This window comes from Molothrus ater, chromosome 13 (genome assembly GCF_012460135.2).
Source record: "Molothrus ater isolate BHLD 08-10-18 breed brown headed cowbird chromosome 13, BPBGC_Mater_1.1, whole genome shotgun sequence".
NCBI classification, from domain to species: Eukaryota; Metazoa; Chordata; class Aves; order Passeriformes; family Icteridae; genus Molothrus; species Molothrus ater.
Genome location: NC_050490.2, coordinates 19,761,101 through 19,787,662, shown reverse-complemented (window position 1 = coordinate 19,787,662; position 26,562 = coordinate 19,761,101). Strand labels below are relative to the sequence as shown.

General features: G+C 55.3%; 2 protein-coding genes and 1 non-coding gene across 3 annotated transcripts in view; 2 read left to right on the top strand and 1 right to left on the bottom strand.

Moving 5' to 3' along the window:
* Positions 1–5,792, bottom strand: part of ADAMTS7 (ADAM metallopeptidase with thrombospondin type 1 motif 7) — a 36,322-nt gene extending 30,530 nt beyond the window's left edge. Inside the window, 5 exon segments of the mRNA XM_054516260.1 lie at positions 342–425; positions 1,046–1,248; positions 3,296–3,467; positions 4,371–4,711; positions 5,699–5,792. Of these exon segments, the coding sequence (XP_054372235.1) occupies positions 342–425; positions 1,046–1,248; positions 3,296–3,467; positions 4,371–4,711; positions 5,699–5,792 (894 nt within the window).
* A 1,248-nt stretch (positions 5,793–7,040) lies between these two features.
* TRNAK-CUU (transfer RNA lysine (anticodon CUU)) lies at positions 7,041–7,113 on the top strand. The gene has a single exon. It is a non-coding gene; the product is annotated as a tRNA-Lys (tRNA).
* Positions 7,114–7,291: 178 nt separating this feature from the next.
* On the top strand, positions 7,292–22,537 carry MORF4L1 (mortality factor 4 like 1). Its single transcript, XM_036389818.2, has 13 exons — positions 7,292–7,418; positions 9,176–9,222; positions 11,182–11,249; positions 13,324–13,410; positions 13,563–13,643; positions 15,313–15,375; positions 17,874–17,899; positions 18,471–18,559; positions 18,665–18,766; positions 19,008–19,096; positions 20,154–20,326; positions 20,644–20,728; positions 21,855–22,537. The coding sequence occupies exons 1-13, from the start codon at positions 7,379–7,381 to the stop codon at positions 21,937–21,939; spliced, it is 1,035 nt and encodes a 344-aa protein (XP_036245711.1). The 5' UTR covers positions 7,292–7,378; the 3' UTR covers positions 21,940–22,537.
* Positions 22,538–26,562: the final 4,025 nt, after the last annotated feature.

Genomic DNA, 26,562 nt, shown 5'->3' with positions numbered 1-26,562 from the left:
CAGAGAAGGACGTGACTGTGGAGACCCCGAGTGGCCTCAGGCCCCCCAGAGCCACCACAGCAGCTTGGACACGACCACCGGTGACCCAGAGCCCTCCGCCAGCACAGTGGCACTGTGTGTGACACCACAAACCACCCCAAACCAGGCTCTGCAGCTCCTCTGCCCACACCAACCCTGGCTCCACCAGCCAAGAGGAGGAGGCAAAGGTGGGCACCTGGATTTCTCCCACACACCCTGGGCCAGGCCAGGGAGACAGCCCAGGAGGGAGCCTGGTCCCCAGCCCAGCCAGGAGGGAGCCTGGTCCCCAGCCCAGCCCAGCCCAGCCCCAGTTTGGGCCTCACCTCCTCGTGCTCCAGCAGGATCAGCCGCACTATGGCGATGTTGATGGGGTTCCCGATGCTGGCGTGGTGGAACAGCCCTGCCACCTGCAGTGGGACACCACGGGGACACGGCTGGGGACGCAGAGCAGCCAGCACGCTGCCCCTGCCACCTCCAGCTGCGGCAGCTCCTGCAGGGGAAGCTGCTGCAGGCTGTTGACACATCTCAGGAATTCCCCTCACGGGAGACAAGAGCGGGCACGGGGCTGGAGCGAGGCCTGCCATGAAATCCATTTACACTCCATGGGATCTGTGCAGACACTGGAACTCAGCCAGAAATGCCCGGGGGACCCCTCTGCTCCCACTCCTATTGGATGTGTTTAACATCCCTAAGGAGTTTGGTGCTCTCTGGGTGCCTTCAGCACCCCCAGAAACCCAGGGATGTTACCTGAGGTCCTCTGCCCCATCCCAGCCTTTCCTGGCATCAAATCTTTCCTCTGGAATGCCCAGAGGTGCCAGCCCGGCAGCAGCAGAGGGACAGACCGAGCCACCTCTTTCTCTGCTTGTGTCAGGGCACCAGCAGAGACCACCACGGCCAGGCTGTCCCTCCCTCAGCTGTCCTGTCCAGCGCCTCCCTTGGAGACCACGATGCCCACGGTGCCATGGCAGGCGGCCCTGCCCGTGCCACCCTGGATGGGCCCTGGGTGCACGCCAGGGCCAGCACTCACCATGTTCATGACGGTCAGCACGTACTTCTCGATGTTGGCACTGCCGTGGAACTCCACCATCTTGGTGTCTGCCACCACCAGCGTCTCCACCCACTTCTCCCTGCTGATGGAGCGCTGCTTGATCCTCCTCCTCCTCCTCCTGTGCTGCTTCTGCTCCCACCTCTCCCTGCGCCTCTCAGACCGCTCCAGGCTTTCCTGAGACTCTGAGCGATTTAAGGGGAAAAAATATTTTTTTTTTCCTTGATCAAGTGCCTGCACCTTTAATATCTTCTTTTTTAATTCAAAGGAATCACCTTTGATGTGGAGAAGGCTCCACACTTAGAGCCATAACTCAATAACTCCTGTGCATTTTGCTGTGCTCTGTTCCAAAGGACTCTGAGCTCAGCCTGCTGCACATGAGCAGGACACAAAAAAAACCCCAAAACCAAAACAGAGCATTTGAAGGAATTTCTTTGACCAGAAAAAGGTTTGCAATATTTCACAAGGAACAGGGAGCCTCCCAAAGCAGAATCTTAGTGTTTGTACTAACAGGAATTTATAGACAACACTGCAGAGACGCTTGAGAAACAACCTGAGAAAAAACCCTGGTGGCTCCACATTTGGGGTCATCCCAAATCTGCGTTTTTCAGGAAGGGACAGTTCCTACCACAATGAACTCTGTGCCCCCAAAGCAGCACTGGCGACTGGAGCCAGCAGCAGAGCCCTGGGCGGGCTGGGACCCTGCAGGGCAGCACCGAGACTGCCCCGGGCACAGGGAGAGGAGAGGAGAGGAGAGGAGAGGAGAGGAGAGGAGAGGAGAGGAGAGGAGAGGAGAGGAGAGGAGAGGAGAGGAGAGGAGAGGAGAGGAGAGGAGAGGAGAGGAGAGGAGAGGAGAGGAGAGGAGAGGAGAGGAGAGGAGAGGAGAGGAGAGGAGAGGAGAGGAGAGGAGAGGAGAGAGGCTCTGCTCCTTCCCAAGGGGAAAGAAGGGGAATGTTGGCTGGGAGTGCGGAGGCGGGGAGGGCTCAGCTCCTCACGCACACCAGGCACTGGGAATTCTGCAGCGGGGACTTTTCCTGTGACACGGCTCCAAGAGCAAGGTCAGGGTCAGCCCGAGCGGGGTGAAGGCTTTACAAACCTCATCCCACACAGTGGGAATCGCTTTCATGGCTTCCCTAACAATGGACTCCTACACTTCCTGGGCTGCACTGAGCAGCAGTGTGCTGTGAAAGGGCGTTTCATCCCCAGCCTGAGAAATCCCAGCTATCTGCACCTCCTGATGAGCTGCTAATGCCACTGTGACAGTTTAATCGCAGCAGCTTCCTTGGAGCTCCTTCCCATTGTGAGCTCCCAGCTGAGATGTGAGGCTGCTGCAGGGCTGGGGGTGCCCAGGGGGCGTTTCCCCTTGGGATGATCCCAGCTGAGCACACAGCAGCCCTGGGCACTGACATCCCTGGGCATTTCCCCTTGGGATCACCCCAGTCCAACCCAGTGAGCACACAGCAGCCCTGGGCACTGACAGGAGTTAAACAACACCAGCAGCACCTGCCTGTCACGGGCAAAGCAAAGAGCAACACAGCAGAGCTCAGCAAGAGGATGGCAGTCACTAAAACCCTACAGACTTTGGGATTCCCATGGAATTCCCCTCCAGGGCATGCACAGCACGTCCACCCCACTGGTGCTCATTACAGAGGAGATCCACGTGAATTACACACAGGCCATGGTACACCCAGAGAAATTAATGATCAAGAATAGACTTCAAATGGACTTGAGTCAAGAACAGACTTCAAAGCCCAGAAGAAGCCATTAAGATTATTACCACAGATTAAATAATTAATTTAGATTATCAGAAGAATGCCTGAAGATAACACTGTTACACAAGCAAACCCCAGTTTGTGGAAACAGAGAGCTCCAGAAAACGTGCAGCACATAATGCACTGCAGCTTCATCAGGGAGCAAAGTGCCCACAAGCTTCTGGGAATGCACTGAATTCCTCAGCACTCGGAATGCTGGATTTGGGAGTTGATCCAACCCATCTGCTGTGCACAGGGAAGGACCCACATGCCCTCTGCCCACAGCGGGAGCTCCCGGGGCAGCCACCGAGTTCCACGCCAAAGCAAGCCCAACAACCTGGCAGGTCAAACCCAAAGTTTTGGTGGAAATGAAAGCAAAAGCTCTGTCTCCACATCCTCCCTGCCTGCAGCAGCAGGTGAGCCCAGAGGCCTGGGGTGCAGCAGCATTGGGTCCCTGGTGGCACAGAGGAAGGGACAGTACCTGGCACGCCGCAGGGCTCCCGTGGGGCTGGGGCGCTCCTGCCCTGCTCAGCCCTGGCCTCCAGCACCTGGCGCTTGTAGATCCTGTGGGGCTGTGCTGCTCCCTCCTCCCGGGGGCTGCTGGACACGGGCTCGATGAAATAGTCCTCGTTCATGAGCTGAAACACACCTTTCTGCCAGGGAGACACAAAGTGCCACCGTGAGGCCACCTGCAGCCCAGGTGGAACCTGGCACTGGCAGCGATCACGGGATCAAGGGACCTTGGAATGGCTGGGGAATCAAGGAATCAGCGGAATCAAGGGACCTTGGAATGATGGGGTGGGAAGGGACCTTAAAGCCCATCCCTGCCGTGGCAGGGACACCTTCCACTGCCCCAGGCTGCTCCAAGCCCCAATGTCCAGCCTGGCCCTGGGCACTGCCAGGGATCCAGGGGCAGCCCCAGCTGCTCTGGGAATTCCAGCACAGCCCCTGCCACCCTCCCAGGGAAGGATTCTCCCCAGGGTCCCATTTACTCCTGCCCTCTGGCAGTGGGGAGCTGTGGAGGAGGATCCAATGGAGTTGTGCTCCCTCCAAAGAGAGGGACACGATTGTGAGCACTGCCCCACCAGGTACATGGGACATTTCTGCACACCCACAGCAGGTTCTAAGCCCTTTCCCCCCAGACTCCTCCAGGTCACTGCTGCCTCAGGAAACACCAACAGTGGAGCTGAGGAAACAGCGAGCAGCTTCACTGCCCAGGAGCTGTGCTATCACACCTGCAGCTCCCAGCCCCTCGTTCCCAGTGCGCTCCTCACAATCCCACTCACGCAGCACGAGGCAGAGAATTGCTCCTTTTGGGAATTTGGACACAAACAAGTAAACCCAGCCCTGGAGAGGTACCAAACCACTGCAATCCATGGGAAATTTACAGTCAGCCCATCCATGGTGTACCAGACCTGCATGATGAGATGCTGACTGTGCTGCTGCTGCTGCTGCAGGGAATTTTCGTGTCACTTTTGGCAGAAATAAGGGTTCCACCGAGCTCCTGCCATTCCCTCATGGATCAGGGCTGGGTGTGAGGGGAGGGCTGTACTCACCAGGCCATCGCAGGTGCTGAGGGCAGCCAGCCCCACCTGCAGCGGGCCCCGCACCTCCCCGATCATGTGGCACGGGTTGTAGGAGCGGGGCTGGATCTTGGCGCCGGCGATGCCCCCGAAACGCCTCTCGCTGACAAAGCCCGGGGCCAGGAGGTGCCTGTTGAGGCTCAGGTTGAATTTCAGGGGTTGCCCTCTGTACTGCAGCTCGTAGAAGGCGGGGAGCTTGCTCCTGGAGGCAGGAGACCTCCGGTGAAGGGCCCGGTGGGACAAGTCGTAGGACAGGAAGGCTCCGCTCTCGTCGACCTTGATGGGATGGACGATGTCGCTGCCGGAGCGCGGCTCTGGGGAGAGGGGTGGCAGTGCTTACCTGCAGGGTTCTGCACCTTTCCTCTCACACCCCTTCCCCGCTGGCCTCCCCCTGCGGCTGGATGGACAGCAGCGGGATGTGCGCGCTGGGACCGCACGGAGCAGGGACAGCAGGGACTGCCCCTGCTGCCCTCGGGGCCAGCGCTGGGGTCCGCCGGGGCAGCGTTAAGCTCAGGGTTAGGGGCCGGCCGGGCGAGGGGGAGTCAGGCAGCTCCGGAGCCCTGCCCTGGCCGGCCCCGCTTAACTCCCGCTGTTAAACTCCGGCTGCCAGTGAAATAACCACCGAACAAACAACGGAAAAACTCCCAAAAAATGGAATCCCCGCTTTGAGGCGGTGTTGGGACACGCCGTCTCTGGGGGCAAAGCACCCGCGGGCACGGAGCGCTCCGGAGCCTCCCAGGCGGGGCTCGGCGGGGAGCCGGGAGGGGACCGGGGCTGGCTGCGGGCTCCGGGCGTGCCCAGCCCGCGGGCACGGAGCGCGGCAGCGACGGGGACACCGGGCTGCCCGGATCGCGAGCATCCCGCGGACAATGCCGCCGACACCCGGCGCTCATCCCGCGGGCATCCCGCTCATCCCGCGGACAATCCCGCGGGCACCCCGCGCTCATCCCGCGGGCATCCCGCTCATCCCGCGGACAATCCCGCGCTCATCCCGCGGGCATCCCGCTCATCCCGCGGACAATCCCTCGGGCACCCCGCGCTCATCCCGTTCATCCCGCGGACAATTCCGCAGACACCCGGCGCTCAAATCGCTCATCCCGCGGACACCCCGCGCTCATCCCGCGGACAATCCCGCGGACACTCGGCGCCCATTCCCGCTCATTCCGCGGACACCCGGCGCTCATCCCGCTCATCCCCACCGCCACCCGCGGGCACCCCGCACTCCACGGACATCCCGCCCCCATCCCCGCGGACCCCCCGCGCGGCCCTCCCGCGGTCCCCGCCGTGCCGTCCCCCCGGACCTGTCCCCGCGGTGCCCCCGCCCGCGGCCAGCGCCAGCGCGGCGGCCACGGGGACGAGGGGCAGGAGCGGGCGCAGCGCGGCCGGGGCCGCCATGGCTGCGGCGGGCTGGGGGCTCCGCCGGGGCGCGGCGGCACCGCGGGGGCGGGGCTACACACAACAGGGGGCGGGGCTATGCACAACAGGAGGCGGGGATATGCACAACAGAGGGCGGGGCTATGCACATCAGATGGGCGGAGTTGTGAACGTTAGGGGTGTGGTTATGCACATCAGACAGGCGGGGCTTATGCGTATTAGGGGCGGGGTTATGTACATCAGGGGGCGGGGTTACACTGATGCCCTAAGTTTGAGCTTTCACATTTTCCAGATTCTGTACTGCATTAGTTTATAACTCTGAGCTTCATAGAGAGTGTTAGCAGTTCTCCTCACAGCTCAGTCACACAGAACAATCCTTTTCCAGCCCCAGAACAAAGGACACTGCTGCAGCTTCAGGCCCAAAAAGTGCAAACAGCGAAGTGAGGAGAGCAATCTGGGAGGATGGGATGGCGTAACCTGGAGATGGAACTGGACAATTAACTCCAATATGGAAATGGAACAAAACTTATAAAAGTGTGAAAACTGGAGTCCAGCCTGGGTGAAGCCACGGCCTGGCTCAGGTACTGCCCAAGGTGTGTCCTGTGAAGGCCTTTTAATAAATCCCTGCTTTATTCTTCAACTCTGCCCAGCTCTGTTCCAGGCAGCCTCTCAAGGCATCAATGCATGCCAGATGGGCGGGGTTATGCATATTAGAGCAGATTATGTACATTAGGGGCGGGGTTATGCACATTAAGGGGAGGGGCTTGTGTTACGCGTTCCCGGCGTGGCCCGTGGCGCCCTCTGGCGCTCCCTTGCCGCATTGCTTCGTCTGCCCCGTCTCGAGGATCGCGCTTAAAAAAATCACAAAATTTCAGTGAATTTTCGGTCAAAAATGAAAAACGGTGCTTGGCTGACGCCGCCACGTCATCCCCCCCTCAGCCTGGGCTGCCCGTCGCTGTATTCTTTTATTTTCTCGCAGGTTGAAGCGCACCGGGAGCAAACACCCGGGATTACCTGGGCTGAATGAATTACCCCCTCGGGGGGTGCTCGCGGTTCCGGCAGCCCACAGCTTTCCCATGACGACCGCATTTTCGGTCTCTCCGCACCTGCCAAGATGATGGGATAAATTTTGGGATGGTGTTTAATTAGGCGAGAATGTTAAATGTGCAGATCAGCCGAGGCACGCGCCCTCTGGCGGCCGTAGCGGGGAACTCCCGCGGCCAGCGGGGCCACTGTCGACACCCGCGGCGGCCAGAGGACGCGTGTGGCGCCCGGCTAGCTCAGTCGGTAGAGCATGGGACTCTTAATCCCAGGGTCGTGGGTTCGAGCCCCACGTTGGGCGTGTTGTGTTTTTTCCGTTTTTTCTCGGTTTTTATTTTTTTTTTCCGCCCAGTCTGGCTCCTCACGGCGCAGGCAGCCAGCAGTCGGCAGCCAAGCCGCCCCCGCCCGCCGAGCGGGGCGGAGCGGGCGCGGAGCCCGCGGACTCCATGTCCCGGCATGCCCGAGCCGCGGCTGCGCGGCGGGGCCGGGCCGGGCAGCGCCGGGGCCGGGCCGGGCAGCGCCGGGGCCCCGCGGGGAGCGGCCGGAGGAGGGACCGGCCCTTATAAATGGCGCCCAAGCAGGACCCCAAGCCCAAGTTCCAGGAGGGTGAGTGCGGGCAGGGCTCGGGGCCGCGGCGCGGGCGGGCCGGGGGTGCCGCGGGCCGCGCCCGGCGCGGGGGGCTCGGCTCCGGCCCCGGGGCTCGGCATCCGCTGCCAGCGCTCCCGGCTCAGCCCCCAGCAGGTGCCGAGAGGTGGGAGAGCTGGGTCCCCGCAGGCTTTGTCTCCTCCCGGGCCTCCTCTTTCCTCCCCGGAGCACGCGGGCCCTTCCCACCCCGTTATTCCAAATATCCTTCGCTTTCCTATGTTCCTTGGCATTAAAACTGCCGAAATGCCTCTGGTTTGTCGGGGGTTTTGTTTTAATGCGTTTGGAAAATGATTATTTATTGTCCCCCGGAAGGGAGCCCAGTGCAGGAGGATTCATGGAGGCAGCGTTGGATTCCAGCACAGCTGGAATCCACATCTGCCGCAGAGCGCCGGGCTTTAAGTGAATGAGGATTAATCGAGCTTTTTAGGAGGATTTTTCTGGGTATATTTTGATCTTTAGGTAATGGTTGCGGTTGAGAGTAATAGAGGTAGGATAAATAAAAATAGCAGTGCAGTGTAAGATGGATGCCCCATCCCTGGAATGTCCCAGGCCAGGTTGGATGGTCCTGGAGCACCTGGACAGTGGAAGGTGTCCCTGTCCTGGCAGGGGTGGGATGGGACGAGCTTCGGTGTAAGGAGCAGGGTGTTCATCCAGGGAACAGCCCTTGTGTGAGGGAGCAGGAGCCTGCCGGCTTATCATGGAGACAAAGAGCCCTTTCTGCAAATCATCCGTGTGGTTTTTAAAAATGAGTGTTCCTCGGTAACCGTGGGCATCTCTCCTGGAAAACACTGCGCAGCTCTGAGGCAGGGGCGTGTCTGCCGCCAGCACTGTGACAACGAGGGTGGTAATGTCACCTCTGATTGTCAGCCCTGTCTGTAGGAACATTTTTAAATAAATAAAAACACTGACTGTGTAATGTATCAGTGTGGGCACTTCCGGGAGAGCCCTTCTGAGCCTTTCTCTTTGTTGAGACCCAGAATCATTTCACAGTTCTGCAGCTCATCTTCCCAAAACCGGGAGGCACTGCAGCTTCCAGCAGGAGATGTGTGCCCTCAGATATCTTGTGTTAAGTACCCTGCAAACCCCACAGTGGAGCCACGCCATGAGGCTTGGCCAGGAGGAGCTAAAGCCAGGCTGAAGGACAACCTCATCCTGCTCCAAACCCCAGAGTGAGGGGGCTCTGCTGCTGCCCTGCCCTGTGCCGCAGGCTGGCTGGGGAAGCAGCATGAGGGTCTCCCTTCCTGACTCCCCTAAGCTGGGAATGCCACGTGCGGCCCTTCCTGCAAGGAAAGGACACGGCTGACAGTGCCTGTCAGGAGCTGCAGGTGCAGAGGTGGGGGTAGGGGAGTGCCCTGGATCAGTGACCCCCCAGAGGGGCAGCTCTGCCTGCCTGTGGCGGAGCCCAGCCTGCTGTGGGGCTGCAGCCTGACCTGAGCCTGGGGAGGAGATCTGGGCATGCCAGGGAGGGGCAGGGATGTGGGCTTTGCTGCCAAAGGCACCAGCACTATTGCTTTGTGTGTGTGCAGCTGCTCCTGGATCCTCAGGGATCTCTGCTCTGGGCTCCAAACAATCTCAGCTCTGATCCCTTTGGTGGGACAGAGAAATTGCCTCTGCAGTCAGTTCCTGCCTCGGGGCTCTCCCTGGCTGCCCTGTGCTGTTCCTGGTGACAGGGCTGTGGGCATGGCCCTCTGAGCTGTGTCTCTGTGCTTCCCTTGCAGGTGAGCGAGTGCTTTGTTTCCATGGACCTCTCCTTTATGAAGCCAAGGTGGGTGTGTGTGGCTGCTGCTGCTGCCCAGGAAAACAGGGACGTGTTTCTGTCTGCTGTGCCTCTAGGTGGGACCAAGGACTGGAACTAAAATTAACAAAAACCTGTCTGAAATCAGTGTCAAGCCCTGGGGCTCTATTCCAGAACAATTTCAGGAAGCCCAGTGGCACCGTGCAGCTATTCCGGGAAGCTCCCAGAGGCTGTTAGAACATGCAGAACACTGGAAATATCCCAGAACACTTTGTGCCTGCAGGGTTTGGTGCCTGAGCTGCTCAGGGGGAGGGGGCTGAGTACAGCCCGTGGTCTTCCTCAGTGCCCAGGAGGAGCTGCACTGCAGTGACAAAGGAAGCGGCAGCCCCAGTTCTGCTTCCAGTTCTGGCTTTTTAACCACAGGAGCCTGCACTGCAGATTTGTGCCCCTGCTGCCTCAGTGTTTGAGTGCTTCCATTCCCTCTGAAAGGGAAGGAAAGGCCTCTTGGAGCTGTGTGGGTTGGAAGGGGTGCAGAAATCCCTGGGGTGCCTCATACAGGGATTTAAATCCTTCAGGATTTGGTGTCAGTGAGTGTTAACACAGGGAGGCAGGAGAAACACTCCACTTCTCTCTTCAGGACAAAGAGTTGTAATGCTAAAACCTCACCCAGAGCACTGAGAGGGTTTGAGCTGCTCCAAACCATTCCCACCTTAGGGCTCCTACTCTGCTCCTTCCTGCCTCTGGAACAGGAGGATGAGGTTGTGGGAATGTGGGACAGTTCCCACCTTTTGCTGGGGTTTGTTCTTGTGTGCTCAGGGCTGTTGTGCCAGTGCTGCAGAGAGGAGGGTGATGGAGGCTCCTGGTTTTGAGGAAATGGCCCTGTGCCACTCAGCAGCCCGAGCTGGAGAGCAGCTGTGCTTGCCCTCCTTTTTCCAGAGTGGAATGGGTGCTGCAGGGGATCTCCCAGCTCACAAGTGGCTTTTGCCTGGCTCTTTGTACTGAGTGCATCCTTCTGAGCTCCTGCACCGGCACAATGAACTTGAAGTTTCATTTTAAAAAGGTTTGGCTTGTTTATTTTAAGGGTTTAATTTTAAAAGCTGCTTTGTCAGTATTAATGAATAACAGCCTTGGCTTTCTTCCTGCTCCTTTGATCTGTTTTTCTCCCGTGGTTTTCAGTCCAGCAGTTGTTTTGTTCCTGACCACATCCTTGGTGTCCCACAGCAAGGTGGTCAGAGCAGCTCTTTGTGAGGGCTCGTGGCAAACAGGAGCTGTTTGTGCATCTCTGCCGTGCAGAGTTGAAGGAGATTCACTTCAGGCCCTTCTAACCCCCAGCAGGGAAAATATTTTGCTGCAGAACTGTATTTGAGTCATCTTTTGCTTGGTGCTCAGCCCCTTTATTCTCTAAACAAGCAGGGGCAGGCGCAGGCTGTGTGTGGCTGGGGTTAGCTCCAGGCTGTCAGAACAAGCACTGCTGCAGCAGGAGCAGGAGAACCTTAGTCCTGGCTGGGTTTAAGTTCCATGTGTGGCATTTTGCAGCTGTTTCCTGAAACAGGAGGTTCCTCTCTGGCAGTATTTTGTAGCTGAGGTGGGTACAGCACAGTGTGGTCTTGGGAAAATGTTGTATAGCCAAAGGTTCTGCCCTCTCAGACACTTGGAGGGGGCTCTGTGTGCCAGGAAAATACCAATTGTGATTTTGGGAGTAGTTTTTACTTCAGTGGAAGAAAGACTCTTTTACAGAGACTCAGCTCTGGAGCCCTGCAGGTTTTACTGCAGCCTCGTTCTGTCACTGCTCAGGGGAGCAGTGGCAGCTGAATCTCAGCACCTCCAGAACAGGACTTGAACTTCCTGGAGGAAGTGTTGAGTTGGTGGATTTGATTTGTACAGCCGAGAAGTTCAGGGCCAGGGAAAACTCTGCAAGTGAAAGCAGCAAAATTCCCTGAGCTCTCCCTCTTTTCCCTGGGACTGACTCGCCTCTCTTCTCTGTTCCAGTGTGTAAAGGTTGCCATAAAGGACAAGCAAGTGAAATACTTTATCCACTACAGTGGCTGGAATAAAAAGTAAGTAGTGCATGGAATAAAAGCAGGATTTCTCTTTCCTTTCCAGGGAGATGCTTTGTCTGAGTGTGGGCTGGGTGCAGCAGCCCTGCCATGTCCCTGCAGCTGGCAGATCCTCTGGGATTGACCAGAGTGATTTCATACCTGAGCTGCTGATTTAGTACCTGATTTATGGAATACAGAGCTGGCCATTTCCTGCAGAGCTGTCAGACGCTGCTGGCCATGCTCTGGGACATTCTGGTTGTTCAGGGTGGGAAACACTGGAGTTCCTCCCTGGCAGAAACCTCTGCTATGAAAACTTCCTGGTTATTCCTTGGGAGGAAGGGCAGCTCCTACTGAGGTGGGGCAAAGCCACTCAGATCCCCTGCCTCTCACCCCAGGTGTTCAGGGGATTTTGGAGCACAGCTTGCTGAGGGCTGGGTTAGCAGCAGGTACAGCCTGTGTTTGAGCTCCAGCCTCTCAGATTAAAGTAAACCTACAGGTGCTTTTTTCTCCTGCAAAACTGGCAGGGTTCCAGCTGGGAGATGGCTGAGGGTTACAGGCACCTCTGTGGGATAAATGTTGAGCCTATTAGAGGTGAAAGCTTCAATGAGGTTGCTATATTGATGTACTCTTCTCCCTTTTTTTGAGTTATTTTCTACCCCTCAAGTTGAATTTAGGAAATAGGTTTTTTTCTATGTGATTAAAAACGTCAGCTCTTCAGGCCCAGAAGTCTCAGAGGGCAGTTTCATGTTTGGTTTGGTTTCATTTCAGTGCTGAGGACTCTTAGTCACAGCAGTCTTGATCTCTGTGATGTGACTAAAAGCTGAACCTCGTGTTTTAGATGTGACTTTTAATTGCATCCGCTCTCCTGCTGCCAGAGGGCCAGGGGATGGCCCAGTGTAAACACAACACTTAGAGGGGCACATTCACCGTGTGCTGGCTCCTCTTAATGAGGCAGCACCAGTGTGGCCCTTCCTTCCCTTGTTTGTGCCATGGAGGGGCAGAGGTGCTGTCCCCATCCCGCTTTTCTTGCTTGTGCTGTTTGAGTTTTCATTTTTGCCTTCAAGCTCCAATTAAAGGACATTAAAAGTGGCGTTGCTGTAAGAGCCAGGGCAGCACAGCCTTCATGTGCCACTGTCAGGGCCTGGCTTGGAGTTATTTTGCCAGTATCAAGAGGCAGGATAGCAGAAAGCTTTGTCACCTGGGCACACAGCACTTCTGCAAGGTCCCTTGCAGCTGGACAGGCAGGGGTGGGATAAGTGCTTAGGCAGCTGAGCAGAGCACTGCCCAGAGGCTTTGGGCACAGCTGGAGGTGTTCCTCTGCAGTCTGCAGGTGCTGCCCTTGCCTTCTCTCCAACCTCTCCAGTCCTGCTGCTCCTGCAGCAATATTGGTTTGGCCACGTGCTGCTCCAAGAGTGGCAGCTGCTGAAAACTGGCACAGAACTCTTCATAGAGAGCTTTAACTGCTGTACTTTGGAATACCTCGGCCACTTTTAATGTGTTTTGTTTGTAATAAGTTGTCAGATTGCTCAGCTGAGGCACTCTGTGTTGAAGTGGAATTCCTGCTGTAATGGCAATTTCCCCAACACCTGTTCTCTTAAATCGTTCAGATTCTGCAAATATTCATGCCATCTTGGTTCCCTTCACAGACAGAAATCAGAGCTCTTCTCCTTACAGTAAGATCCTATTGCTGAATTTGTTAACCTATAAAATGTTGGAATAGATAAAGGAAACTTTCTCAGTAATATACTGTGGCTACAGATATCCCATAATTTTGTAAGCATAGAGTATTTTTTTTTTCCCTGTGATGCTTTTTTTTTGAATTAAAGACTGTTCTCTCCCTCCTAAATTGCCCGTCCCTCAAGTGTGGGAAGCTGGAAATGCCAGAGGGTTGCACTTCCCTGGATAGATCATTCCAGCTCCAGTCAGTGGGGAACGTTTGGTGACTTTGGCCTTGAGCTGTGCCAGTCCATGACTTGACACAAAGCAGAGTTTAGTCCCAAATTCTGTGAAGCTTTTAATTGACTGTTGTGTGTAGAAGGCAATCATGGGACGGCTTTGAGTGATGATTTATTTCTCTCCGGGTTTTTTCCAGCTGGGATGAATGGGTTCCAGAAAGCAGAGTGCTCAAATACGTGGATACCAACCTGCAGAAACAAAAAGAACTCCAGAAGGCCAACCAGTGAGTAGTGAGGAAGGAGGGATTGTCAGGGAATGTTTATTCAACAGAGCTTCCACCCACAGTTATCAGGGGAAGCTACTGAGTTTCAAACCAAAACCAAAGAAGCTTCTTTTTCCACCAAAATCTTCTTTCTGAATACGCTCTCTTTAAAGGGAACAATATGCAGAGGGGAAGATGAGAGGAGCTGCTCCAGGCAAGAAGACTTCTGGTCTGCAGCAGAAGAATGTTGAAGTGTAAGATTCTTTTTATTTAAAAATAAAAAACCCACCTCCCAACCCTGCCCAAGACACCTCCCAGACTTTGGCTCATCAGTTTTACTTTTAGTGGCTCTGCAGCTCAACTCCATTTCTTGTGGCACAGCCTTGTGCAAAAGCAGTTTAATGGCACCAAAAAGGCCTTTGTTAAAGTATTTCATTTAAAATGCCTTTTAGATGGTGCACAGTTAATGTTGAATTGAGGTGCTGAGCAGACACACTCTGCATTTTTTTGCAGTCTATTGTTGGTGGCCTGACACTCAAAAAATGGTGATTCTTCATAAGTCTTGTGTATCTCAGTAAAATCAGTTTCTTTATAGAATTTCCCAGCTCTTTCAAGCACTTTGGAATAAAATCCTGACAATTCCTTGCCTTCTGCCATGGTACTGTTGTCAAAACTGCATTTAAAGAGCCTTTCTTTAGCTGGTTTTGACAAAACTAAACCAATAAATACACAATTAAAAATGGGCCTGTATCCTAAGAGACCAGAAGCAAGCTCTACTAGAAGAACTTAATTTTGAGCTGTGACTGTCAGATTTCCTTCACTCATCCTTTTGTGATTCAGGACAGATTTTATGGTAGATTTTCAGACAATCAGTGCAGCTCTGCTCATTTGTCATCTTCTGTTTGGGCAGGGTTTCACTTAATGATGAATGTGGCCCTTACTAATGGGCTGTTTTGAATCCCTAACTTCATTTGTGATCCTGGCTGTCATAAGGAAGCTGCTGAAATGCCACCAGTTCTTCAGAAGTGGATTTGGCAGCAGCCTCAGGCTGCAGGGCTCACTCAGGGGCGGGTTTGGCATGGAATGTGAGTCATGGCTGTGAGGAGTGCAGCACAGGTGGGGACAGGAGTTGGGGTTTGCTCTGGATCCTGGGGCAGTTTCACTTTGGGACTGGCCAGAACCTGGCCAGGGCTGTCTGTAGCTGGCTCCTGGTCTGGGGAAGGGGGAATCAGTGGATCTGCTGGGTCCCCCTGGATCTCCTGGCTGGGTGCTCCCCTGTGCTCAGGTGCTGCAGGCTGAGCTCCAGCTGAGTCCTGCCAGCTCAGGAGCAGCCTCCACAGGAACCACTCACTCACTGCTGTGCTCACCTGGGGTCAGACAAAGCCCAGCCCAACTCTGTAGGCAGCTGATAATGATAAGTGTCATTAAAACCTAATTAAAACAGGTCTGAATGATGACCAGCACTGATTTGGCTGCTTAAGGGGCTGTTCCGGCTGAGTGTCTCCCATGTGAGCGGTGGGAGGGAGCTGATGGTGGGTGTGAGTTTGACTCAGCTGTGAGTGTGTGTTGATTGCACTACAGAGTAATGCTTCCCAAAATACACTGCCAAAATCCAGCCTCGGGGCTGTTCCCTTGTTGTACATCAGAGCTCATTGCAGACACACGAAATACTGGTGGTGGGGAGGGGAGAAACTGTTCTAAAAGGGTGACACTGTCCATCTCCGTGGGCCACCTTTTGTGGCACTCCTGGAGGCTCTGAGGGGAAGGCGGTTTATACTCTGAGATGTGTTCCCCTGCTAAGCAGGCAGTGGTGGCACGAGTGTGAGCACAGCGTGTGCCCAGCAGTGCTCAGAGTGGTGAGCTGCAGGAAGGCAGGCTGGGCTGGGTGAGGCTGCCCACGAGCTGTGTGTGCCCTGTCCCCAGGTTTTTCCGGCGGGATGGAGCCCACGCCGTGTGCTGCCTGGAGACCCCGGCCATCTCCACACGGTGAGTGAGGCCTGGGGCAGCCGCCATGCAGGGCTGCCAGCCCGGGGCCCCCTCCTCCTTCCCTGGCTGCTGGGCAGGCCCTGGGAGCTCTCCTGGGGCCCACCTTGCCTCTCTCCTGGGCTCTTCCCTGGCTTCTTCCCTGCTTTTGTTGTTGGGTTCTGGGCAGGCCTTGGGAGCCCTCAGCTCTCCTGGGGCCCACCCTCCTCCCTCTTCTCTGGTTTCTTTCCTGGTTTCTTTGTTGGGTTCTGAGCAGACCCTGGGAGCCCTTGGCTGTCTTGGGGCCCACCTTTCCCCTCCTGTGGGTTCTGCCCTGGGTTCTGGACAGGCCCTGGGAGGCCTTGGCTCCCCTGGGTTCTCTCCAGGTTCTGGGCAGGCCCTGGGTTCTCTCCAGGTTCTGGGCAGGCCCTGGGCCTTGTCTCCCCTGGTGAACAGCCCTGGGTTCCCCACTGTGTTCCCCCTGGGTTCTGGACAGGCCCTGGGAGCCCTCAGCTCCCTGGGTTCTCTCCTGGTTCTCCCCTGGGTTCTAGACAGGCCCTGGGTTCCCCCCTGGGTTCTCCCTTGGGTTCTGGGCTGGCCCTGGGGGCCCTTGGCTCTCCTGGGTTCTCTCCTGGGTTCTCTCCTGGGTTCTCTCCTGGGTTCTCCTCTGGGTTTTGGGCGGGCCCTGGGGGCCCTTGGCTCTCCTGGGTTCTCTCCTGGTTCTCCCCAGGTTCTGGGCAGGCCCTGGGTACCCCCCTGGGTTCTCCCCTGGGTTCTGGGCAGGCCCTGGGAGCCCTTGGCTTTCCTGTGTTCCCCCCTGGTTTCTGGGCAGGCCCTGGGTTCCCCCCTGGGTTCTCTCCTGGGTTTTGGGCAGGACCTGGGAACCCTTGGCTCTCCTGTGTTCCCCCCTGGGTTCTCCCCTGGGTTCTGGGCAGGCCCTGGGGGCCCGTGCTGTCCTGGGGTGCTTTGGCAGCAGGGCCCTGCTTGGGGCTGTTGAAAGCCCATCTGCAGCTCCTCTGCCCTGCACCTTTGTGGTCGGGCTGGGTGCAGTGGGAGGACGCTCCCTGTGTCCAGCTGACTCCAGACTTTCAGCCCTGGATCCTTCTAGAGCCTGCAGCCTGGAGTCCTGGAAAGCAGCACCAAGGAGTTTTCAGGGGCCTTGGGAGCAGTGCTGGCGTTGGAAGGGAGAGCTCAGAACCTGCTCCTTGTGTGTGCTTTTGTTTGAGTCTGTTCAGGGTAACTGTTCTGCAAACTGCAGCAGCTGGTTCCAAAAGCTGTGAAGCAATCTCTGATCAGATAGAAATATGTATGAAATGCAAGTTTGGGTTTAAAATAATTGCTCATCTTCTGGTAACTGGAAGCTGTAGCAGAAAAAAATGTGTAGTTAAAGCAGGCTGCCTATGCAACACCTTCTGACTCTGTTAAATGTAGCTCAGCTGAATCTCAGCTTCCAAAAGTTTATTCTACATTTCATGGGCCTAAAATTCAGGAAACAGAGTTAATGGGTGCTTGAATAATACGAAGGGTAACCAAGTGTTCTGGAGGGAAGATATGGTACTGAGTAACAAATTAGGGAATAACATCTGGTTGTAAATTACCTAAATGGAGTTTTAAAAAACTCTGCTTCTGTTCTAATGGTTAACCTGATTTTTATCTTGTGAATTAATTCTGTGAAGGGCTCCCTGATCCTCCCTGTTGGCTTTGGAAGAAAAGCCTTTCTCTTCAGTGCACCAGCCCACTGTTGGTGACTTACCCTGGGAATTGCTCCCTCTGAGGGATGAGCTTTATCCTGCACAGACTTTCAGCCTCATTTCAGCTGCTTTGCCTTTAAACAAACCCTTTATTCTCCCTATCTCCTGCCCTTCCTCAGAGCTCTGCCTGTTTCCTGGCCCTGATAAACCCAGTCCAGAGCCTGAAAACAAGAGTCATTGAGGGAGTGCTGAATTTCTGAGGGATCAGGCTTGGCCTGGTGGAGTTTTATCCACCCAGTGCCCAGTTTTTGAGCAGTGGATCCAGGCTGCTCTTGGCAGGGAGCAAACTGAGAATAAATCATGGTACTCCAGCTAAAACTGGCTGAAAATGGGTAGTAAATAGACAAAGTGCTCCTGCATCTTCCCTCTGCTGCTGCACTTGGTAAAGCTGGAGGGTTTTTTTCCATCTTTTACTGGAAGTTAATTCAGTTTAGTGAGATTTTTCTGGGAATTCCCAGCACTTCTGTTTCCTTGTGCCATATTCTGTCTGAAATAAAACAGCCACAAACCTCATGTAGCTCTCCAAGAGCACTTGGGAAGGATAAAACTTCCCAGAAATGGTGAATTCTAACCTGTTTCATGAGGAATCTTGTGGTACCATAGCCCTGAAGCCAAGTTGTAGCTTGTGTTTCCTCTGTGTGTCCTTAGCTAAACACTGCCCAGGCCTCTTGAGGATTGCTCCTGCTGCTTGAAACATTTTCTGGCTTTCTGCTGTGGCTTCTTTAAGTATCACTCTCTTGACATGTGCACTAATTTGTGTTCTTCTTGCAGGAAAACAAAAAAGAACAAGCAGAAAAGTAAGTGCGTTTTATTTTGCATCTGAGTGGCTCTCTCTAGTGAAGGATTTGTAGCTGAAACAAGACCTGCAGCCTGCCCCAATAATTCAGTGACACCTTGTGCTGTCCCTCCTGGGCTCCTGGGGCTCTCCCTGCTCAGGAAGGGGAAGGTTCACACTTTTCTGCTTGGTACAAAATGTACTCGTTCCAGTCTGTCAGGATTTTGAGCTCTTGCAATTGCAAAGTGAAGCTGATCTGCTGAAATAATTTCCTAACTCAAACTTGGGTTTTCTTAATGAGATGGAGACATGACACAGCTGCAGAGCTGAGCTGCTGGGTCCAAAAATTCTCCCCCAAAAATGTGACAGACTGGTGTGGTTCTAGTGCAGAAACCTCCCTCAGATAAGTGCCAGTGCAGCAGTTTAAACTGGCACAAATGGGGGACTCCCAGAACAGAAGTAATATTTAAAACAACAACAAAAAAACCCCAACAGGAGCAAAGGTGACCTGAGAAAAATCTGAGCCTTACTTTGAAATCCTTGCCCTAAATGTTGCCTGCTGTTTTTTCTGCTGCTGTGTGTGCTGTGCACAGCTCCAGGCATTGGGGAGGGGAGCAGCACCAGTGAGACTCCCCAGCCTCCCAGGAAGAAGAGGGCTCGGGTGGATCCAACTGTTGAAAGTGTGAGTATTTTCCATTCCCTCCCAGGGATTCTGGGTGGAAAACAGAAGGGTGCTGTGCTCCCAATTAGTACCTGAGAGTAATTAGTCTGGCTTGGCTGTTCCCAGGAGGAGACGTTTATGAACAGAGTTGAAGTGAAGGTGAAGATCCCTGAAGAGCTGAAGCCATGGCTGGTGGATGACTGGGACTTGATCACCAGGCAGAAACAGGTACCTGTGGAAATCCTGCCCAGCTCTGGGGGACACCTTCCACTATCCCAGGCTGCCCAGCTTGGTTGGGGTTTTTTAAATGCCCAACTAAACTCTTGGAGTAGTTCTTTCCTAACCTGAATCATCTTAACCTGCTGATTTTGTCCTACAAATAGCCTGGTGAGAAAGGGTTTCAGTTCAGCTTCCAGGTATAAATGTCTGCAAGAATAAGACAAACTTTTACTCTGTTTTGCATTTGTAGCTCTTCTACCTCCCTGCCAAGAAGAATGTGGACTCCATTTTAGAGGATTATGCAAACTACAAAAAATCCCGAGGAAATACTGATAACAAGTGAGTAGTGCTCACTGCCAGCCTTAAACACCTCCTTGGCTCTTGTTGTTGGACTTGGATTCCATGGAAAATAGAATAAGGATGTGAAACCTGACCCAGCCCCATGTCCAATGCCCTGTTCCAAGCCCAAGGTGATAGTGGTGTTCAGAAATCCTGAGGGAGTAATTCCAAACTGCACGTCTGCTTTCTGCGTATGAGTTCTGCTTCCCCACTTGCCCTAAGCCTTTTCCTGAAGGAAGCTGATGAAACTTCCCAGAGAAGCCATGTGGGGTGAGCTCAGTGCCTCTGGGCTCCCTCACTGAGCCAGGGGCCAGGGAGGTGCACGAGGACTTGTAAATACTCAGATGGGCAAAGCCAATTATTGTTTGTAATTACCCAGCAATCAGCCCTGAGCAAAACAAGGTGTGTTTACTCTGCAGGAGACTTTCCTGTTTGAAAGGGAGAACAGAAAGGGGAAGTAATTTTCTTCCATTCAAGAGGAAGCAGATTATTGACTTGTCAGGGTGTTTTAACCTGCTCTGATGTAATTGTCCTGATGCCTGTTCTAAATTTGTTGGCAGGGCGGGGTGAGGGCTCTGCTCTTCTGTCATTGCCAGGTCCTGTATAGGCAGGGTGAGGTTGGAGGCCTGCAGGAATCTGGCAGGAGAGGCCTGGGAGGAAGGGAGCAGGTGCCTGAAATACTAGGGGACTGTTCCCCTGCCCAGTGCAATTAATTCAGTATTGTCCTTTGAACATGGTGTGAGCTGGGATGAGATGTGGGTGACAGAGAAAGCTGCTGAATGTCCCCAGTGCTGCCTGTGCTTTCAGAAGGGCTGCTCCAAGTCCATCTCTGCTGTTCTTGGTTTGCCTACATCCTGGCTCTGTTCAGAACAGCCCATTTTCCAGGGGGGTCTGGAATTGCATCCCTCCCTGTGGCTGTAGATTTTAAGGTCTCCAGACAAATTTCCTTGCAAGGTGTGAAAGGCTATCCTGATTTTGCTGGTGTCCCCAAGCCAAGCCTCACCCTGGAGCAGTCCTTGTTCCTTGGAGCAGGCCTTGCAGAGCTCTCTGTCCCCAGGGAGTACGCTGTCAACGAGGTGGTGGCTGGGATCAAGGAGTATTTCAATGTCATGCTGGGCACCCAGCTGCTGTACAAGTTCGAGAGGCCCCAGTACGCAGAGATCCTGGCGGATCACCCCGACGCCCCCATGTCCCAGGTCTACGGGGCCCCACACCTCCTGAGGCTCTTTGGTGAGTGCCACCTGGGCAGGGGGGATGGACAGCACTGGGAAGGAGTCAAGTGCTTGTTTCCCCCTCTTGAGCCTGTGACAGGCAGCTCTGAAGGGAGGGTTCATTCCCTAAGGGTGGATTCATTCCCTATCCATGTACCCAAAAGGCTCAGAGCCATTGTGGGGTTTGGGATGGACATGAATTTTTAAAGTCTGGTTTGGGTGAAATTGTATAAATTGGAATAGATCCCTGGGCTGCTTTCCTGTGCTGCTGTAAGGCTGTGGGCTCACACAGTGACTTGAAGCAGTGTTTGTGACAAGTGTCCTTGCTTTGGGCAGTGCGGATCGGAGCCATGCTGGCCTACACGCCCCTGGATGAGAAGAGTCTGGCTTTGCTCTTGAACTACTTGCATGACTTCTTAAAGTGAGTACTTGTGAGGTCTTCCAGCAAGAAAGAGAGGGGTCAGGGAGCTCAGGCTGCTGTGAGGCTGCCCCTTTTCAGTGAATTGTTGTGTAACTGGGGCCTGTGTGTGGGATCTTCCCCACGGCTGCAGTGAAGCCTCTCAGACTCCACTTCTCTGGTTCTGTTAATCTGCACTCCTACCCTGTCCCATCTGCTCCTTGTTGCAAAATAAATGCTTCAACATTTATTTATAGCTGCTAAAAAAAGCAGATGATAATTCCAGCAAGCTATTAAATTACACAACAGTTACTCAACAACAATTGAGCAAATGTTTAAAAAGTGATGAACTTTAGGAATGTTATTTCTGGGACAGACTGTCACCAGGGCTTTAGTGTGCTATGGTTCCCTGTAGCCGTGGGATGTTCAGGAGGGGAAACATCCTATAATAATAAAACACTTCAATGTGAAATGAGGTGAGCTTTAAGGTCCCTTCCAACCCAAATCATTCCGTGATTAGGAGCTATTGGAAGCTGAAAGAAAAGCCTCAGTAAATCCAGGAGAGCTCTGCAGCAGGGCTTGACAGGAGTCAGCCTGGTAGCCAGGGGAAACCTGCCCTGGTCCTTTGGGGCAGCCTGAGGTAAATGCAGGTGCTGAAGAGCTCTGGCTGTGAGGTAGAAATGTGAACCCAGTGAGCAGAAATCCTGAACCCATTCCATGAGAATCAATGGCACACAACCTTTACCTTTGGCCGTTCCTTGTTTTGCCATCCTTCACTCAGCCCTCGAGGGTCCCTGTTTGTGCAGACAGAGCTTCCTGGTGTCCTGTTCTGTTCCTCCTTCTTGGAGCAGAGCAGTACCAGATCAATTCTTGGTACAGCAGCTGCCTGAACCTCAAATACCACCAGCTTCGTCCTGTTCATCCTGAGCTGCCAGAGCTCACCTGGAGCCAGAGGTGCTTGGCAGCTCGTTTGGGATGGGATTTTTGGCTGAGCTGTCAGACCTGTAAGTGCCTGGCAGAGCTGATGGGAGCAGCTACTGTGGGACTGACTGGTGCTTCTCAAACCCTGTTGTGTGTCTGGGCATTCAGATTCACTGAAACACGGAGGGTTTGGGCAAGCAGCAATGTAATGGTTTTGTTGTTTTTGTAGATACTTAGCGAAGAATTCCTCTGCGTTGTTCAGTGCCAGCGATTACGAGGTGGCCCCTCCGGAGTACCACCGGAAGGCGGTGTAATCCACGGAGCAAGGCTTGGATCCTGCACCACTGTCCACTCCTGCATCCTGTCCTTCACCTCCCCGTCACACAGCTCCTGCACAGCTCCTGTAAACATAGAGTGATTCAAGTTGTGTGTGTGAAGTGCAACTGCCACCTAAGTCCGGAAGATTCCTTGTTCTGCGGTGGAATCTCTTGTCCCAGGGCGGAAGCTCGGAGCTCCGGGAGCTCCGTGGTGTTCCTGGCTCGGTGTGTGCATCGCTGGGATGTAAAGGAATGTGTTCTGGTGTGTCATTGTCTGGACTCAGTGCTCGTAGGGCTGCTCTCCCCAGAGGCTCGGCCTCACTAACCTGCTTTATTCCATAGTAATGACAGACCACGAGGGCTGTGTCACCTGTCTCGGTGCTATTGACTGTCTCACTCACCCCAGTGACTTTTTGGTGTTGAAGTTCAATGTTTGGTTCATAAATGTCTGCTTTTCATGGGGTAGTTGAAGGACTGTGACTTTTTTTTATATTCTAATGATAGGAAAATGCATTCTCATCTCGTAGTGTTTGGAAATGTTGGTCTTTCGCAGAGCTGTTTTACAGATCTGCAAATAAACTTTTTTAATTTCAAATGTGGTTTCTGGTGTTTGTGTTTGCATCAGTCTCTGCTCTGTGAGTGTCCTGGCCAGGCTGAGCAAGGGAATGAGGGGTTTGGATCTCTTAAAGGCATTGCATGACTTGGCTCTGAATAGCTGCTCTTTGCAGGCAAAATACCAGGTTTTAATCACAGATGTTACTGCAGGAAGCCACAGCAGCCAGGGATCTGGGACCCATGCTGTCCCAGGGCTGCTCTGGGGTGGGACTGAGCCTTTCCTGCAGGGGCTGAGGGGCAGGAGGGTCCCACACGTGTCCCCAGCAGGGCTGTGCCCTCCCAGCCCCGCCTGGGGTGAGGATGGGCTGGGCTGCCCGGGGCTGCGGGAAGGTCTGAGCACATTCCCTGGACGGGAGCCCAGCAGGGTCGTGTCCCACCCTGCTGCCCTCCTGTGCTGAGCACAGCCCCCAGTGGTGCTGGGGATGGGATGGTCCAGTTGGATAAGGAGCTGTTTGAAAAAGCAGCAGGATCTGCTGTTCCATGGAAAAAGGGCGATATTGAGCAATGGGGTGAGGGGAAGTTGCCATGGAAACTGAGGCAGGGCTCGGAGCCCCTGTGGCACTTCCAAGGCGGGTTCCTACTCGGAATTCTGTTCAGGGCAGGCAGGGAGTAGGGAAAGGGGCACTGTGGGGTCCCTGCCCAGCACCAGGCTGGGGGAAGGTGGGTGCTCCTCCTGCTCCTGCTGCTGTTCTAATCGCTGCCTGCTCGCCTCAGCCTTGTTAATTAGCCACGTCTCATTATTTATCCTGGCCATTACCCGGAGCCAGGATCATGTTCCAATCTGAACAATGGATTTATCCTTTGCCAACCACCCCAAGAGTGAAAATGGCCTTTTGCTGTCAGTGCTCGTGCTCACAGAACAGGGTTTGTACCAAGGCCTGTTGGGATCTTCTGGTCATGTGTTTTATGTGGGAAGGTCCCTGGGCTCCTGCTGGCAAACCAAGGTTCCCAGGGAGAGTTCACCTGGCCCTGTGTTGCCCCTCTGAGCTGGGAGCCTCTGCTCCCTCCAGCTCTTCCTGGAAAGGGTGAACTCTTCCAGGCTGGCCTGAGGCAGGAATTGTTGGCTTCCCTCGTTGGCTTCCTTGGTGCCCTTGGCCCCCATGGAGGCTGGGTGCGCTTATGGTTGTGGTTCCTCAGACAGGGCTGTACCCCCTGGAGAAGCTGAGGAGTTTGTAGAGCAGGAAACGAGATCTTTGCAAGGATGGACTGCTGGAGGCCAAGCCCTGTGCCCAGGAGGAGAGTCCCTGGCACAGCATGATGTGACAGAGCCTGGGGGAGCTCAGCTAGGCGAGCTCCCTGCTGGAAAAGGTGCTTTTACACATGGGAAATGATTGTTTGAGGAATCATGAGGAGCTGTGAGGAGCTGTCCCTGTCAGGGTGACCCCAGCAGGAGGGCAGGGCCGTGCTGTGCCATTCCCCATGTCCCAGCTGTGCCATTCCCCATGTCCCAGCCGTGCTGTTCCCAGTGTTTGGGCTGTGCATCCTGCCCCACGCTGTGTCCCTTTTTCCTTCCTTTGCTCCGATGTGAGGGTGGTTTCCTGTGCCGAGGGTGCGGAGGGCTGGGTCCCTCCTCGCCTGTTTTCCTGCTGCCCTTTCGAGCCTGGCTGGTGCAGCGGCGCCTGTGCCAGACGCAATCCCAACGCTGCTCCATCCCTGCCCTGCTGCCTCGGGACAGCCAGGAGAGGAGAGGAGAGGGGGAGCAGAGTGATCCCAACGCTGCTCCATCCCTGCCCTGCTGCCTCGGGACAGCCAGGAGAGGAGAGGAGGGGAGCAGAGTGATCCCAACGCTGCTCCATCCCTGCCCTGCTGCCTCGGGACAGCCAGGAGAGGAGAGGAGAGGAGAGGAGAGGGGGAGCAGAGTGATCCCAACGCTGCTCCATCCCTGCCCTGCTGCCTCGGCACAGCCAGGAGAGGAGAGGGGGAGCAGAGTGATCCCTGTGGCACTGCCCCAGCTCAGCCATGGCATCTGCACAGGTGAGTGCCCCCATAACCATGTCCCAGTGTCCTCCTGGCTGTGTCCTGCATGTGCCGTGTCCCTGTGCCTTGGGGTGTACCGGGAGCTGTGCCCTGCCCAGGGATCTGTGCTGGGGGGGCTTGGGGCCTCAGCCCTGACATGGCCAAGGGAAAGAGCCAGGGCTGTTGGAGCTGCTGAGGCTTCTGGAGCTCTCTGCAAGGGACAAGGAGCTTATTGCAGGGGATAAGGAGCTAACGGGTCCCAAAGCCCATTAAGGCTCCATGGGGCTCCCTGTTACCTGCAATAGGCACATGCTCACTGGGCTTTGCCACACCAGGATTATGCCAAGGCTTACTCCCTCTGGTTAATTATTAACTGGAATTAATGAGATGAAGGGTGGAGAGATGCAGGGAGCGCTGCAGAGGCTGCTCCCCTGCCCCATCACCCCAAGGCCCTGCTGGTACCCCCAGAGCAAAGGCAGCAGCAGAGCCTCCAGCCCCAGCGTGGCTTCTGCTGCCTGTCTGGCCTTCCTGGGTGTCAGGGAGCTGTAATCAGCTTCTCTGGAGTAAAGCAGCTTTCTGCAGCTGCCCTGGGCCATGAGCAGGGGGTGCCAGGAGCCATGTGTCCCCTTGAGGACTCTGCTGCTGGGTGGCACAATTTATTTTCCCTTCCCATGGCTTCACCAGCTGCTGGAGGTTCTGGAAGGCCTTGGCCAGGCAGCACCCACTGGCAACATGAATGGGTGGAGGGCGGGAGTCCCATGGGATCCAGTCCCTGTCCTTGGCAGGAACAGCCAGGGCAGCAGCAGGGCCAGGGAGCAGCTCTGGCTCAGCCGCTGCTCTCACCTGTAATTGGCACTGAGGGGTTGCTCAATGCAGCACTGAAGGCTGCTGGCTAATTAGTTTATTCTCTAAAACAGCCTCTCAGTAGCAGCTCGGTGATCTGGGAAAGGCCAGGGCTGGACAGGGCTGTCATTACCTCGTTAGGCCAGCTAATGGAGCTGGGAAACACAAACCCGTGCACGCTCCGCTGTGACACAGCAGCCGCGGGTCCGTGGGGCCCTGGTGTGGTACAGGCACCCCTGGGCCTGAGGAACCTTCCCGGGGGACAGTGCCGAGCAGCTGCCCTGGCTGCCGGCCCTGTGACAGCCCGGGGGCACACCGAGGATCGAGGGAAGTGCCTTTTCCAGAGGCCATGCAGTGTGAGCTGGCTCGGGAGCACTATCAGCCCCTCCACTGCCACAATCGCTGCTTTTGTTTCTCAGCTGGGTGGGGAGTGGAAACCCGGCGTCCCTTCCCGTACAAAACAACAGGGCTTCGTTATCCAGGGCCCCGGTGCTCCACCGCTGGAGCTCCCACCCTTCTCCATCCCTTCAGCTCTCTATGGAGCTCTCCATGGAAACGGGATCAGCATCATCCCCGCCAGTCCCACAGCCATGCTGGGTTAGCAGGGCTGGGGCTCCGAGCTGGCACCAGAACAGCTGTGCCCTCCCTGGCCTGAGAGGCTGCCCGGGTCCCTGTGTCCTCCACGGACTGAGAGGATGCCCCGGTCCCTGTGTCCTCCCTGGCCCGAGAGGCTGCCCCGGTCCCTGTTCTCTCCCCGGACTGAGAGGATGCCCGGTCCCTGTGCCCTCCCCGGACTGAGAGGATGCCCCGGTCCCTGTGCCCTCCCTGGCCCGAGAGGCTGCCCCGGTCCCTGTGTCCTCCCTGGCCCGAGAGGCTGCCCGGTCCCTGTGCCCTCCCTGGCCCGAGAGGCTGCCCCGGTCCCTGTGCCCTCCCTGGCCCGAGAGGATGCCCCGGTCCCTGTTCTCTCTCTGCATTGAGAGGATGCCCGGTCCCTGTTCTCTCTCTGCATTGAGAGGATGCCCCGGTCCCGGTTCTCTCCCCCCATTGAGAGGATGCCCCGGTCCCTGTTCTCTCTCTGCATTGAGAGGATGCCCGGTCCCTGTTCTCTCTCTGCATTGAGAGGATGCCCCGGTCCCTGTCCCCTCCCCGCATTGAGAGGATGCCCGGTCCCTGTTCTCTCTCTGCATTGAGAGGATGCCCGGTCCC